At 44.2% G+C, this 15,470-nt stretch overlaps 2 protein-coding genes across 2 annotated transcripts in view; both read left to right on the top strand.

Annotated features, from left to right (window-relative positions):
• The window catches only part of LOC126106139 (uncharacterized), a 492,342-nt gene extending 479,381 nt beyond the window's left edge, over positions 1-12,961 (top strand). Inside the window, exon 5 of the mRNA XM_049912382.1 lies at positions 12,795-12,961. Coding sequence (XP_049768339.1) covers positions 12,795-12,961 — 167 coding nt within the window. The remainder of the gene's footprint in view (positions 1-12,794) is intronic.
• The window catches only part of LOC126106138 (serine/arginine repetitive matrix protein 2), a 230,265-nt gene continuing 227,683 nt past the window's right edge, over positions 12,889-15,470 (top strand). The window contains exon 1 of the mRNA XM_049912381.1: positions 12,889-12,995. Within this exon, the coding sequence (XP_049768338.1) occupies positions 12,972-12,995 (24 nt within the window). The 5' untranslated portion in view covers positions 12,889-12,971. The remainder of the gene's footprint in view (positions 12,996-15,470) is intronic.

Below are 15,470 nucleotides of genomic sequence, written 5' to 3'. Positions count from 1 at the left end.
ATCGAAATAATAAGATGTATTAGTCAGTCAGTAAGATCATTGTATTTTTCTGGTTTATAGTATTGTCATCTTCACCCTTAAAATGGTGGTTGGTGAAGTGAAACACTTCTGAAAAACACCTAGTAGAAAGACTTTGAAAAAAAGGTCAAATATTATGTGAAATGAATCGTCTAAAAGTAATAAATAAAATAGATTAGAGAACCAATCGATAAGCCTTTGAATGATGCTCGAAATGATATACAGCAGCTGAGATGCTCATATGTTATTCACATATAAGGAGACCATTGAGACAAATGTTGCCAAGTGCTCTTTATAATTTAAGATACAAAGTTAAAGATTCCATTCTAAATTCACAGTCGCACCTCACCTGTTCTACAAGATTTCGAGCATTTCTCACAGGTACGCCAAATATTTCACTAATCTGTTCTATTTATTACTTTCAAACAAATCATTTCACAAAACATTTTTCTTTTTTCTGTTCTTTTTTTTGCAGTTTTTTAAACTCATATTTTGTTCACAAAGCATGAAATATATAATATATTTAAATATCGATCAGCAGTCTTTTATTATTAAAAATCTATAGATGAAGACATTTGTGCTCTGATATTTTTGACACTTCATTCATTCATTCTTTCATGAAATATTTCAGTTGCTCCAAAACTCTAATTAAGTTTTTAGTAATCACCCTAATTGTTTTCAAGCAATTAAGTCTCTCTTTGGAAACCTAGACCTCACTCTGATACACCATTTGTCCCTCTCCCTCTCTTTGCTTGACTACGAAAAATTCGGACAAACATCCGTTTGTGGAATTTCTAAAGACTCTCGTTTTCGCTCCGGTCAGGCATTTGACCAAAAACTTCAATTAATGATAGTATTTTATGCCCATGGTTTCTTGAACACTATTTCCAGTAACAGTGTTGCTCTCTCTTCGGTGACAACGCTATCATCAAAATACTGAGCGTTTTACTTGAGATATAGAGTCTTCACACTGCAAAACTATAGTATGTACAAGTGAAAAACTATTTTACATTTTACGAGTATTATAAGCTGTATACCGTCTGTTACAACTGTAATAAAAGTCTTATTTAAACCATACGATTTGTGTTTATTTCAAATTGTCATCAGTTGTCAGATTTTACACTTCTTACTTCATCTGACTACTTAAGATGCTTCGAAATAAAGCGAGACACGTTTCGTGTAAGTAAGACTTTCATTTCACTCACAAAATAGCGTATGTAACCATTAGTTGTACAACTGCGACTACGGAAAAAATGAGGCCTACAAACAAAATGGACTACCTGTGTTTTACATTTTGTTCACAAATACTTTCAAAATAGAAAAAAAAATGGATTATGGGTTTTGGTGGCACACACACATTTCAAATCTTTGTTCCCGGAAAACGTTAACATACGAAAAAAAAACGAGTTACAACATTTTCGAACTGTATGCGACACCCATAAGATAAACACACACACACACACACACACACACACACACACACGAATACAAACATTCGTATTCATGCACGTACTGCTCACAGTAAGTACATAGAAAACATAAAATCTACCAAAATAAGATAATATCTTCGCAAACTATTCACACTTTAAGATCTCATTGTTTAGGGCCCCAGGTACTGTCAGGAATATTCTACAACACCATACAGAAATTGTGCAATTGGCACCATCACTGGACGAGTATGATGTTATGCCTCTTGCCATAGGAAGCACTCTGGTCTACGCCCAAGAAAGAGGGGATGTGGCAATACTAGCAATACCAAGGCATTTCCCATAGCGTGGATTACCAAGGACGGGGGAGGGTTACATATGCACACTCGGAAAAAATAAAAAAACAAATTCTGTAACTGTTGTTTTATTTATACTAACAACAAACTTCTTTAAGACTTAGTGATGTGTAAATAAGACGCAGAACCTGAAAATACCTTTCGACACACTCTTAGCAATACCAATAGCGCGATCTACTGAGTTTATGACCACGTCTAATTAATTTAAGTGTAAATTTCGTTCGTTCTTGTTGACTTTTTAACCTTAACGTGCTTTAGAAACAGATATTGATGAGCAAGTAAGGCCCTGAACCTGGAAATGTTCAATACGGCGTTCACTGAGATAAGTAACACCTGCGACTGACAATGAGATTTACATTTTTGCGTTACGTTTAACCGAAAACTATAAAACGTATTTGCAATCTGGTAGAATAATTCATCAGAAACAAAAAATATATTTTTCAGATCTCAAAAATATAATGTGACTGTATAGATTATTATATTTTAAAAAGGTACACATAAAGTAAACCCCCAACCACTCTTGGTATCACTAGGGTTAAGGAGGAGCTGATAATGTGATTCGAGAAGCTGATGGGGCAGTGAGATGCTGAGAGCGGTAACTAGGCTACATATGTGTAATGCAGTTGGCGTAGAAGCCCTATGATTGGACTGTTTCCAAGAAGTGGATGGGGTTTAGGAAAGGGGGGTAGGAGGGAGGGTAGGGGGAGGGAAGGGGAGAGGAAGGACATGAGCTAGGAAGGGGGCACATGGCTTAAGCGAGGGCACAGGCATGGTGACATCGTGCACCAGCTCCTACATTTAGGCAACCTGGTGGTGAACAATCAGATTTTCCCCAGAGTACCTGCTGCTCTCCTCCCATTGTTCAAAATGTCTGTTGCATTCCTACAACTACGCCACATTAAAATTGCAGCACCATGAAGTTGGCACGCAGCAAATGTCAAATTGGCATGAAGTATGCTACATGCATGGATATTCTTGAACTAACATTTCAATTCGATCCAAAATGTAAGTAGCAGAAATGACATCTACACTCTGTGTATAGGGAAAGATTATGCAGCTGGCTCTTCATTCACCTTTGAATTCTTTTTAATGAAGAAAATTACGTAATACCTCATGAAGGAGGTGGAATATCTACTTTCACATGTCGGAATTCGACAGCGGCATATTCAACATCGTGCAACATCCTGATAGCCCCACACGTCTAGCGCCCGAGAGTATTGTCAAGTTGTGCTGTCTGCTGTGCCGAATCATACAGCCATGTCACATGCCTTGAGCCAGGAAATCGTCTTGTTTGCAGTAAGGAAGGAGTCCATATCAACAGTGCTACGATGTCTGATGCGCATTTAACATGGCAATCCCTTGTAGCGGCTTTCCTTAAGATGGCAAAGAGAGAGAGGTACTTCAATAGCGATGTGCTCAACGACAATACTCGTCACACGAGTGATACCACGTCACATTTCCTGACGAGTCACTGTTCTGCAGTCCGCATCACGATGGATGTAGACTACTGGCCATTAAAATTGCTACACCACGAAGATGCCGTGCTACAGACGCGAAATTTCACCGACAGGAAGAAGATGCTCTGATATGCAAATGATTAGCTTTTCAGACCATTCACACGAGGTTGGCGCCGGCGGCGACACCTACAACGTGCTGACATGAGGAAAGTTTCCAACCGATTTCTCATACACAAACAGCAGTTGACCGGCGTTGCCTGGTGAAACGTTGTTGTGATGCATCGTGTAAGGAGGAGAAATGCGTACCATCGCGTTTCCGACTTTGATAAAGGTCGGATTGTAGCCTAGAGCGACTGCAGTTTATCGTATCGCGATATTGCTGCTCGCGTTGGTCGAGATCCAATGACTGTTATCAGAATATGGAATCGGTGGGCTCAGGAGGGTAATACGGAACGCAGTGCTGGATCCCAACGGCCTCGTATCACTAGCAGTCGAGATGACAGGTATCTTATCAGCATGGCTGTAACGGATCGTGCAGCCACGTCTCGATCCCTGAGTCAACAGACGGGGACGTTTGCAAGACAGCAACCATCTCCACAAACAGTTCGGCGACGTTTGCAGCAGCATGGACTATCAGCTCGGAGACCACAGCTGCGGTTACCCTTGACGCTGCATCACCGACAGGAGTGCCTGCGATTGTGTACTCAACGACGAACCTGGTTCCACGAATGGCAGAACGTCATTTTTTCGTTTGAATCCAGGTTCTGTTTACAGCATCATGATGGTCGCATGCGTGTTTGGCGACATCGCAGTGAACGCACATTGCAAGCGTGTATTCGTTGAGAGGCACCCACATGCCTTGCTCATACTGTGGCATCAAGCAGCCAGGCCTGCAAGATGAGTGGTCTGCCAAGCGAGTGGATTCATTTTTTATTTATCAAGTAACATGAACTCTAGTCCTCACAATTAAGTTAAAAGTTATCCTCCTGCTTGGATATTACGCAACGGAAACGCACATCTGGCTATTAGTAATTTACACAACACTGACTGTTCACTACGCACTGGCAATACCACATTTTCTTTCTTATTTAACGGCTTTTATCAACACGTGGCCATCGCACTGAATATGAATGGCGCACGCATTATAAATTCTGGATATCATGACAACATACAATTCGAAGGAAAAGGCCACCAATCTTTTTCTTTTCACTATCTTATTTATTCCGATAAATTCTATAACCTAAACACACAAATTCTATAACCTACAACAATAACACATGAGAAATTCCGCCCAGTGGGCATGGCTTTACATTGGTGATTCTCTATCTTAAGGTCTCGTAATTATTTAATGCTACAGTGCACTTTCTGGATAGGATGGTGGATCTTTTTCTATATCTCACACTTCGACTCTCACAACCATCATCACGAAACTTTCCTCCAGACCGAGCGGTACAAAAGGAACAGGCATAACCCACTACCTCTGAAACTACCTTGCTACTCTCCCATGCAAACCACACATACTTGAATTACATGAGATACACCACACTGCAACATGGAATACAACATAAGGAATAGTCACAACATTATAATCACATCACTTTCAGCTTTCCCACTTCAATTAATATTCATCCCAGTTCCACACGACACTGCCCCACTTCGTAACTTTCCTTTCCTACTACGAACTCTGGACGATATATGCACGTCTTCCTGTGCAATGCAAGCCAAGTGGCGTTGCTGGATAGACGGCTGACTCACCTTGCTTCTCTCTCAGAGTATTATAGTTTGAAATAAGCGTCACACGGAAACATAACACGCAAAGTAATATTAAGAACATATTCATCACACACGCAAGTCCTCAACTGATACCATGGACGAGTACTTCTCTTCATCCTTTGTCTCATACACAGATTGAGACTCACACAGTACTCACCACGTGGAAGTACTCGTCTCTAATTTCAAGTCCTGCACACGCCATTTCTTAAATATTTCCAACTTATAGTACATGCGCTAGTAATTCAGCTTAACTTAAGCACTCGGAAGTATTTCAACTTATTGCTACACGTGGTTTCATTGTGACCGTTGGTCACTTCCGAAGATTACTACGATCCCATTAATATTACCTGCCTGACATTTAATTCTCCCCACAAAAGTTTCTGAAATAGAAAAATTATTATTCTAAACTACTCTTATGTATTTCACATGCATACCATGTCTCCACTCTTTTGTCCTTACGGAGCAAGCCAAAGACAGGTCTTACCAACACTAGATCCAGCGGCAGAGTGCTGAAACATGGCCGTTCTTCAGGTCATCTCGCACCTCTGTCGAGGTGGGGGAAGACCATGCTACCATATTGGTCAGCCACATTTCAGGCGCTCAAAGCTCAGGTAAATTTCATCTCTTTGGTCCCACCAAAGGTGGCCAAAGGATCGTCTCAAAGATGATCATATATTCACATTCACTATCTGCGGTTAGCAGACGACCATACATTCATTCATTTCACAGACCTCACCAAACTGGATGTAGGGATTTATTTTGTGGGAGTGCACATGTGATCAATTAAATAAATAAATTGTCATTCTTTCCCACACTGGTATCCGGCTTCGCTGTATTAATTGAAATTGAGTTATTTTTACAAAAAAATATGTTGTACTGACAAGAATAACGAAGAATGTTGTACCTATTTTCAATGTCAGGCGGTACTGTACCCTTTCATCGTCATCGCCATACTGGCGAATCACCCGGCGTGATGATATGGGGTGCCATCGGTTACACGTCTCGGTCACCTCTTGTTCGCATTGACGGCACTTTGAACAGTGGACGTTACATTTCAGATGTGTTACGACGCGTGGCTCTACCCTTCATTCGATCCCTGCCAAACCCTACATTTCAGCAGGACAATGCCCGACCACATGTTGCAGGTCCTGTACGGGTCTTTCTGGATACAGAAAATGTTCGACTGCTGTTCTGGCCACCACATTCTCCAGATCTCTCACCAATTGAAAACGTCTGGTCAATGGTGGCCGAGCAACTGGCTCCTCACAATACGCCAGCCACTACTCTTGATGAACTGTGGTATCGTGTTGAAGCCGTATGGCCAGCTGTACCTGTACACGCCTTCCAAGCTCTGTTTGACTCAATGCCCAGGCGTATCAAGGCCGTTATTACGGCCAGAGGTGGTTGTTCTGGGTACTGATATCTAAGGATCTATGCACACAAATTGCGTGAAAATGTAATCACATGTCAGTTCTAGTATAATATATTTGTCCAATTAATACCCGTTTATCATCTGCATTTCTTCTTGGTGTAGCAATTTTAATGGCCAGTAGTGTATGTGCAAGCTCCAGTGAGAACGAACATTGCCAGATTGCAATAGTCATCGTCATGTGGGAACAGCACCTGACGTAATGGTACAAACTGGTATTGGATGCACATGTTTTCACCTCTCACTAGCATTGCTGGTTGTTTGGACAGCATCTGTTTTAAGCCTAGCGGCTGTGCCTTTGTGGTCTTCAGGGCGTTATCATTCAACAAATTAACGCAAGAACGCATTTTACAATTGCTGTCTTGCTCTACTTCGATACAGAAGGTGTTCGAATGTTATCCTGGTCAACGCATTCTGCAGATCTCTCACACTTGGAAAAGTGTGGATGCTGGTTGCCAAGAGACTGGCTGTCACCGCATGGCAACCACTGTAGTTTATGAATGCTATCCTAGAGCTGAAGCAGGATTGGAATGACCGTCTCATAGATGTCACCCAGGCTCAGTTCGGTTGTGTTAGAGCAGCACCCTAGCTAACCCTGAATCACTCCCAGAATTTCATCATATGTTCTTTCAAATGTAATAGTAAAAAGTTCAACAGTCAAAATCGCTCATTATTATTTTATTTTTGATGACTGTTTCCAGCAAACCTAAATTTCCACAATCAGATTTTATGCCGATCATACGTACAATACATGACGCATCGTTCCAGGGACATGCAGAAAGTAGTTGATAATAAAATAAGATTAACATAAAATGTCATGTTTAGTGTGCTGACTGGACAAGCTCATGTCCACAGACTGGTTTAAAGGAGAAAATTATAATTAGCGATCTTGGCTGTTGAAGTTTTTCTTCTATGTGTCATATTACTTTAGATCGCTCCCATACCTGAATGAAGTCAAGCATATTTAACGTACACTGAAGCGCCAAAGAAACTGGAACAGGCATGCGTATACAAATACAGAGATAAGTAAACAGGCAGAATACGGCGCTGCGGTCGGTAACGCATGTATATGTAAGACAACAAGTGTCTGGCGCAGTTGTTAGATCGATTACTGCTGCTGTAATGGCAGGTTATTAAGATGGAAATGAGTTTGAATGTGGTGTTACAGTCGTCGCACGAGCAATGGGACACAGCGAGGTAGCGATGAGGTGGGGATTTTTCCGTACGAGTATTTCGCGAGTGTACAGTGAATATCAGCAATCCGGTAAAACATCAAATCTCCGACATCGCTGGGACCGGAGAAAGATCCTGGAAGAACGGGACCAACAATGACTGAGAGGAATCGTTCAACGAGGCAGAAGTGCAACCTTTCCGCGAGTTGCTGCAGATTTCAATGCTGGGCCGTCAACAAGTGTCAGCGTGCGAATTATTCAACGAAACATGATCGATATTAGATTTCAGAGTCGAAGGCCCTCTCGTTTACCTTTGATAATTGCACGACACAAAGCTCTACACCTCGCCTGGGCTCGTCAAAACCGACATTGGTCAGTTGATGACTGGAAACATGTTGCCTGGTTGGATAAGTCTCGTTTCAAATTGTATCGAGCGGACGGAGGTGTATGGGTATGGAGACAACTTCATGAGTCCAAGGACCGTGCACGTCAGCATGCGACTGTTCAAGCTGGTGGAGGCTGTGTAATGGTGTGGGGCGTGTGTAGTTGGAGTGACATGGGACCCCTGATACGTCTAGATACGACTATGACAGGTGACACGTACGGAAGTATCCTGTCTGATCACCTGTATCCATTCATGTACGTTGTACATTCCGAAGGATTTGGACAATTCCAGCAGGGCAGTGCTACACCCCACACGTCCAGAATTGCTACAGAGTGGCTCCAAGAACACTCTTTTGAGTTTAAACACTTCTGCTGGCCAACAAACTCTCCAAACATGACCAGTATTGAGCATATTTGGGATGCCTTGCTGTACAGAAGAGATCGCCACCCCCTCGCACTCTTACCGATGTATGGCAGCCCTGCAGGATTCACGGTGTCAGTTCCCTCCAGCACTACTTCAGACATTAGTCGACTCCGTGCCACGTCGCGTTGCGGCACTTCTGCTTGCTCGCGCGAACCCTATACGATATTAGGCATGATAGCGCGCTAAACCGGCTCGGCAGAACAGGTAATAGGATTGTGAAAAGGGCCAAAGGTTGAGGCCAGTTTCTCCTTCTAATTGTCATTTATTGTAACTTAATAACCTTTACAACGAAAGCGGCACATAGCGGACCTTTACCGAATGCAACTCTTTTACGGCTGAAGGCCTCCAAACAAGAAATCTTAACAAATTAACAAGATTAAAATGCAATTAAAGAGGCAAATCAAATGAATTAAAAAGGTATCACGGCTACGTGGAAAGCTCTAAGGCTAAGCAGATAGAACATACATATGCAAGGTGCAATACCAATGGCTGAAGGTGACAATTAAGTTTCAAAATTTTAAAATATATTACCATAATCATTTAAAGGCAGAAGGCCGAAATGTTTAAGCTTGAAAGATAAATTTAAAAATTAATTTTGCAAAATTTTTAAGAAAAATAAAAAATGACCATAAGCCTTTAATTTAAAGTAGCTGACAACAGATAATTAAACACAGAAGCCTCCAGGGAGGTCGGTCTGCCCCCGCTCACTTACATCAGACAGGTGGTGAGCCCAACTATACTTGATCCGTCGGAACCCAACCATGGGACAGCCACGGACCGACCGGCACAACGACTTGCTTCCCGTCAATCAGAATATGAGGACTCAAACCGAAAAGGTTACAAACGTTATAATCCACAATGGAGTATGTATTAACCATCGAAATTACACACCATGTTGGACAGCGACAACAGGTGAGGAAAGGACGCTGCCTGAAATTACGTTTGTGGCCAGGGCAGATAACCGGAACATTAACGGCCACTAGGCAGAAAATTCCGCTGTTACACTTGGATTTGAAACACGGCAATATAGTTAACTTCACTCAGAAGAACCTGAATTTTCGTCAGTGCCCAGGGCAGGTAACCAGAACACTAACGGCCACAAGACAGAAAATTCCACTGGTTCACTCAAATTGTAGTCAACCAAAATAGTTAATTGCACCGCATGGCGGCTACATTTCAGCAGTAGAAACACTCGGTGTTGCTCACAGGAAAACCTTCGCAACAGCAAACCACCGAAACGAACCACCACAACGTGAATGGACTTGGCTTGGGTAGTTGAAACCACTTCTCAACTTTGACGTCCTGGGTCGGTGAACCACGAAGCTCGTAGCGATCAGACAGCTGCACACACGCTCCGACACCGCGCAGAGGTTGCCAGCGGCCCCAGCCGACTGCACCGCGAGGAGATAACTTCCGTCGTCCGCAACAGCCGACCGACTGCCTCCAGACCCCCTAACCGGAAACTATTTACACCAAACCAAAGATGGTACACGGCGCGAATATCGATACGCATCAGTGCTGCCACACATAGAAGGAAGAAGAACCAGCCGGCTGGTGTGACCGAGCGGTTCTAGGCGCTTCAGTCTGGAACCGCGTGACCGCTACGGTCGCAGGTTCGAATCTTGCCTCGGGCATGGATGTGTGTGATGTCCTTAGGTTAGTTAGGTTTAAGTAGTTCTAACAAGGGAACCTCCCATCGCACCCCCCTCAGATTTAATTATAAGTTGGCACAGTGGATAGGCCTTGAACTGAACACTGATCAATCGGGAAAACAGGAAGAAGTTGTGTAGAACAATGAAAAAATAAGCAAAATATACAAAATGAGTAGTCCATGCGCAGCATATGCAATATCAGGGACAGTGTGAGCTCAGGATCCCAGTGGTCCCGTGGTTAGCGTGAGTAGCTGCAAAGCGTGAGGTCCTTGGTTCAAGTCTTCCCTCGAGCGAAAAGTTTTCTTTCTTTATTTTCGCAAAGTTATGATCTGTTCGTTCGTTAATTGACGTCTCTGTTCACGGAAAAATTTGAAAACGTTAAAAACATATTTTGACAGAGCACAGGGAAAACTGTGCGACTGAGAAACTGTTGCATTCATTTGTTGCATTTTATGTGACAAGCTCTTACGTTTTCATCACTTTTTTGGGAGTGATTATCACATTCACAAGAAAACCTAAATCGGGCAAGGTAGAAGAATCTTTTTACCCATTCGCCAAGTGTACAAGTTCGGTGGGTCGACAAAATATTCCTGTCATGTGACGCACATGCCGTCACCAGTGTCGTATAGAATATATCAGACGTGTTTCCCTGTGGAGGAATCGGTTGACCTATGACCTTGCTATCAAATGTTTTCGGTTCCCATTGGAGAGGCACTTCCTTTCGTCTACTAATCGCACGGTTTTGCGGTTCCGTCACAAAACACAGACACTAAACTTATTACAGTGAACAGAGACGTCAATGAACGAACGGACAGATCATGCTCGAGTATCATGTCGTTTTTGGAAACCCAGAATCTACTACGTAGGAATCAACATGGATTCCGGAAACAGCGATCGTGTGAGACCCAACTCGCTTTATTTGTTCATGAGACCCAGAAAATATTAGATACAGGTTCCCAGGTAGATGCTATTTTCCTTGACTTCCGGAAGGCGTTCGATACAGTTCCGCACTGTCGCCTGATAAAGTAAGAGCCTACGGAATATCAGACCAGCTGTGTGGCTGGATTGAAGAGCTTTTAGCAAACAGAACACAGGATGTTGTTATCAATGGAGAGACGTCTACAGACGTTAAAGTAACCTCTGGCGTGCCACAGGGTAGTGTTATGGGACCATTGCTTTTCACAATAAATATAAATGACCTAGTAGATAGTGTCGGAAGTTCCATGCGGCTTTTCGCGGATGATGCTGTAGTATACAGAGAAGTTGCAGCATTAGAAAATTGTAGTGAAATGCAGGAAGATCTGCAGCGGATAGGCACTTGGTGCAGGGAGTGGCAACTGACCCTTAACATAGACAAATGTAATGTTTTGCGAATACATAGAAAGAAGCATCCTTTGTTGTATGATTATATAATAGCAGAACAAACACTGGTAGCAGTTACTTCTGTAAAATATCTGGGAGTATGTGTGCGGAACGATTTGAAGTGGAATGATCATATAAAATTAATTGTTGGTAAGGCGGGTACCAGTTTGAGATTCATTGGGAGAGTCCTTAGAAAATGTAGTCCAGCAACAAAGGAGGTGGCTTACAAAACACTCGTTCGACCTATACTGGAGTATTGCGCATCAGTGTGGGATCCGTACCAGATCGGGTTGACGGAGGAGATAGAGAAGATCCAAAGAAGAGCGGCGCGTTTCGTCACAGGGTTATTTGGTAACCGTGATAGCGTTACGGAGATGTTTAACAAACTCAAGTGGCAGACTCTGCAAGAGAGGCGCTCTGCATCGCGGTGTAGCTTGCTCGCCAGGTTTCGAGAGGGTGCGTTTCTGGATGAGGTATGGAATATATTGCTTCCCCCTACTTATACCTCCCGAGGAGATCACGAATGTAAAATTAGAGAGATTAGAGCGCGCACGGAGGCTTTCAGACAGTCGTTCTTCCCGCGAACCATACGCGACTGGAACAGGAAAGGGAGGTAATGACAGTGGCACGTAAAGTGCCCTCCGCCACACACCGTTGGGTGGCTTGCGGAGTATAAATGTAGATGTAGATGTAGATCATAACTTTGCGAAAATAAACAAAAAAAATTTTCACTCGCGGGAAGACCTGAACGAAGGACCTCTCGCTTTGCAGCCACTCACGCTAACCAAAGGACCACGGCGCTCCTGACCTCACACTCTCCTTGATGTGGCCTATCTTGCGCATGGACTTCTCAGTTTGTATATTTTGCTTATTTTTTTCGTAGTTCCACACAACTTCTTCTTGTTTTCTCGATTGATCTGTGTTCAGTTTTTAAGGTTTATCCATTGCGCCAACTTATAACTAAATCTGAAGGGGGTGCGATGAGGAGGTTCCCTTGTAAGTTCTAGGGGACTGATGACCTCAGATGTTAAGTCCCATAGTGCTCAGAGCCAAGAAGAACCATGACGTAACCGCGACAAGGGCGGGAAACCAAACACAGATAGACAGCGAAGTTTACGAAAACATATAGCTGGGAGTGAGCACGGCTCAGTGCAGGTGCACGAGTTTCTTTGGCTCTTCAGTGTATATTCCGTCTACCGTACTGTACGCACCCAGTGTTTGCTACGTTTCCTAGCATTGCTATTTTGCGGCCAGCAGCGTAGATGCAGGGAATGGCGTGCACACGCAGAGGCGCTATCTGACTGTGTGCTGACAGCAGGTTTTTGCCCTCTCTGCTGCAGGCGCACCCGGCCAGGGGCAGCGGCGCAGAGTGTGCCAGAAGCAGAAGCGATATGCCGGCGCGAGCTGCGGTGGCCAGGGCGGCCGAGGCGTGCAGCTGAGGGCGCGGCGGCTGGGCTGTGCCGGCGGCTGGCAGCTGGGCTGGGCTGGGCTCGCAGCCATGACGTGAGCTGCGGAGCATGGCCCTCACCACCGGCGTACCGGTAACGCCCACTTACGTCACTTTTAATGTTTCTATAAATATAAACACTGTATACAGATTTCATTTATTGCTATGTTTACTTGTGGTCTGCAGCCTATAAACGACTGAAAGCGGTGTATCACACTTACAGTATCTGATCAAAAGTGTCTGAATAGCTACTAGTCGACATTAATATGGGGTCTGTCAACGCTAAGCCTTATGTCGACTTGAACGCTGCTGGGGAAGCCTTCAGTGGAGTGTCTGAAAGTCTCTGGAGGAAATGCAGACCGTTTTACTATAAAGAGCCGCAGCCAGAGAAAGTAGTGGTCCAGAATGAGATGCCGGCCGCGGTGGTCTAGCGGTTCTGGCGCTGCAGTCCGGAACCGCGGGACCGCTACGGTCGCAGGTTCGACTCCTGCCTCGGGCATGGGTGTGTGTGGTGTCCTTAGGTTGGTTAGGTTTAAGTAGTTCTAGGTTCTAGGGGACTTATGACCTAAGATGTTGAGTCCCATAGTGCTCAGAGCCATTTTGAACCAGAATGAGATTTTCACTCTGCAGCGGAGTGTACGCTGATATGAAACTTCCTGGCAGATTAAAACTGTGTGCCGGACCGAGACTCGAACTCGGGACCTTTGCTAGTTCTGCAGCATTCGCAGGAGAGCTTCTGTAAAGTTTGGAAGGTAGGACACGAGGTACTGGCAGACGTAAGGCTGTGAGGACGGGGCGTGAGTCGTGCTTGGGTAGCTCAGTCGGTAGAGCACTTGCCCGCGAAAGGCAAAGGTCCCGAGTTCGAGTCTCGGTCAAGCACACAGTTTTAATCTGCCAGGAAGTTTCGAAAGTTGTGGTGTTGAACGCTGGGTGTGGAGCGAAGTCAAAGAATCTGACTAAGCCTAAAAGTATTCCAATAGGTATAGCTCGGGACACTGTGTAGGACAGCCCATTTCGGTAATAGAATTGTCTGCAAACCACAGGGTGCACTAGCAAGCTCATGCTAACAGTCAGCGTCTCCGAACCGTTCCTTTATTGTGTGCAGGATACAATACTGTAAAATGTATTCATGTCCTTTCGTATTACCGTTGTGGAAATCGCAATGGATTAGCCGAGCGGTCTAAGGCGCTGCAGTCATGGACTGTGCGGCTGATCCCGGCGGTGGTTCGAGTCCTCCCTCGGGCATTGGTGTGTGTGTTTGTCCTTAGGATAATTTAGGTTAAGTAGTGTGTAAGCTTAGGGACTGATGACCTTAGCAGTTAACTCCCATAAGATTTCACACACATATGAACACTTTAAACAGCAATAACAAGACCACACCCTAACTGAGGACGCTCCGCCTATCGTAAAACCACCTACTCCACACTTCACTCTAAGCACTACGCGTGAAGGCATTCATCGAACCCAATTTCTTCCACCGGAGTACACAGGCTTGAGCGTGATTCATCACTTCAGAACAGCCATCTGCAGTCACCGCTGCCCCATGGCGTCGCTCTTTACGCCACCTCCAGTGTCGCTTAGCACTGACTACAGAAATTTGTGGCCTATGAGTAGCTGCTCGAGCACTGTCTCCTATTCCTCTGCACTTCTTGTGCAGGCTGGCTGCCAGCAGCACTTCGCACCTCGCGAGTCATATATATGTAAGTTCATGACATCCAGTCTTACAAATTTACTGTCTCTGTATCATCCGCTCTCAAAACTCCGCCATCTCTCTCCCCACATCTACCACTGCTGGCGGCTCACCTCCAACTGCGCAACGCTACGCGCTGTTAACAGCCAACTGCTCAACACTACAATAGCCAACAACAATGGAAACCAGCCACAGACTGCACACAGCACAGCCAGTGATTTTTATACAGAGCGCTACGTGGCGTTACCAATAAAAAAACCTATACAGCCTACTTACACCCTCTCTGCCAGTGCACGTTGGTCCGTGTTCATCAGTACACCAGGTCAGTCATGTTTTGGTTTAGCTGCGGTTCTTTCTTCGCAGTCCACTCCACAGTCACAACACAAATAGTCGACTCGGCCAGCTTTACAAGGCTTCAAATGTCCCTGACGGATTTGTTACTTAGGTGAATCCAATGACTAGTCCACGTTGGAAGTCAGAGAGCTTCCCTCAGCTATGCGTTCGGCGTTACATAGAACTGTCCAGGTACTTTTGCCCAGATAGTCTATAACAGTTATTGCTATAGTCCATAGTACGTTACAAAATTGTATCCTTTTGTATAAAAAATCCAGCACTATTTTACACCACTATTTAAAAAGAAGAAAAGTCAATGGAAAGACACTGATCCAGAGATGGAGGAGGAAATTCACAGGGAAGGAGATAATCACATTGAGAGAAGCAAACAAATGTTAAGAATAATAAAATGAGGTCACCGATAGTGGAAAGAAGAGGTAAAGAATAATTGGTTTGCTAGGCACACGTGTAAATTGTTCAGGATCGTATTATTGTTTTACCTGCAGATGATGAAGGGCAAACAACCAGTCGCATTCCACGACTGTG

Source organism: Schistocerca cancellata, chromosome 10 (genome assembly GCF_023864275.1).
Source record: "Schistocerca cancellata isolate TAMUIC-IGC-003103 chromosome 10, iqSchCanc2.1, whole genome shotgun sequence".
In the NCBI taxonomy this organism is placed as follows: domain Eukaryota; kingdom Metazoa; phylum Arthropoda; class Insecta; order Orthoptera; family Acrididae; genus Schistocerca; species Schistocerca cancellata.
The sequence above is the reverse complement of the archived record's forward strand: the minus strand, read 5'-3'. Positions and strand labels throughout refer to the sequence as shown.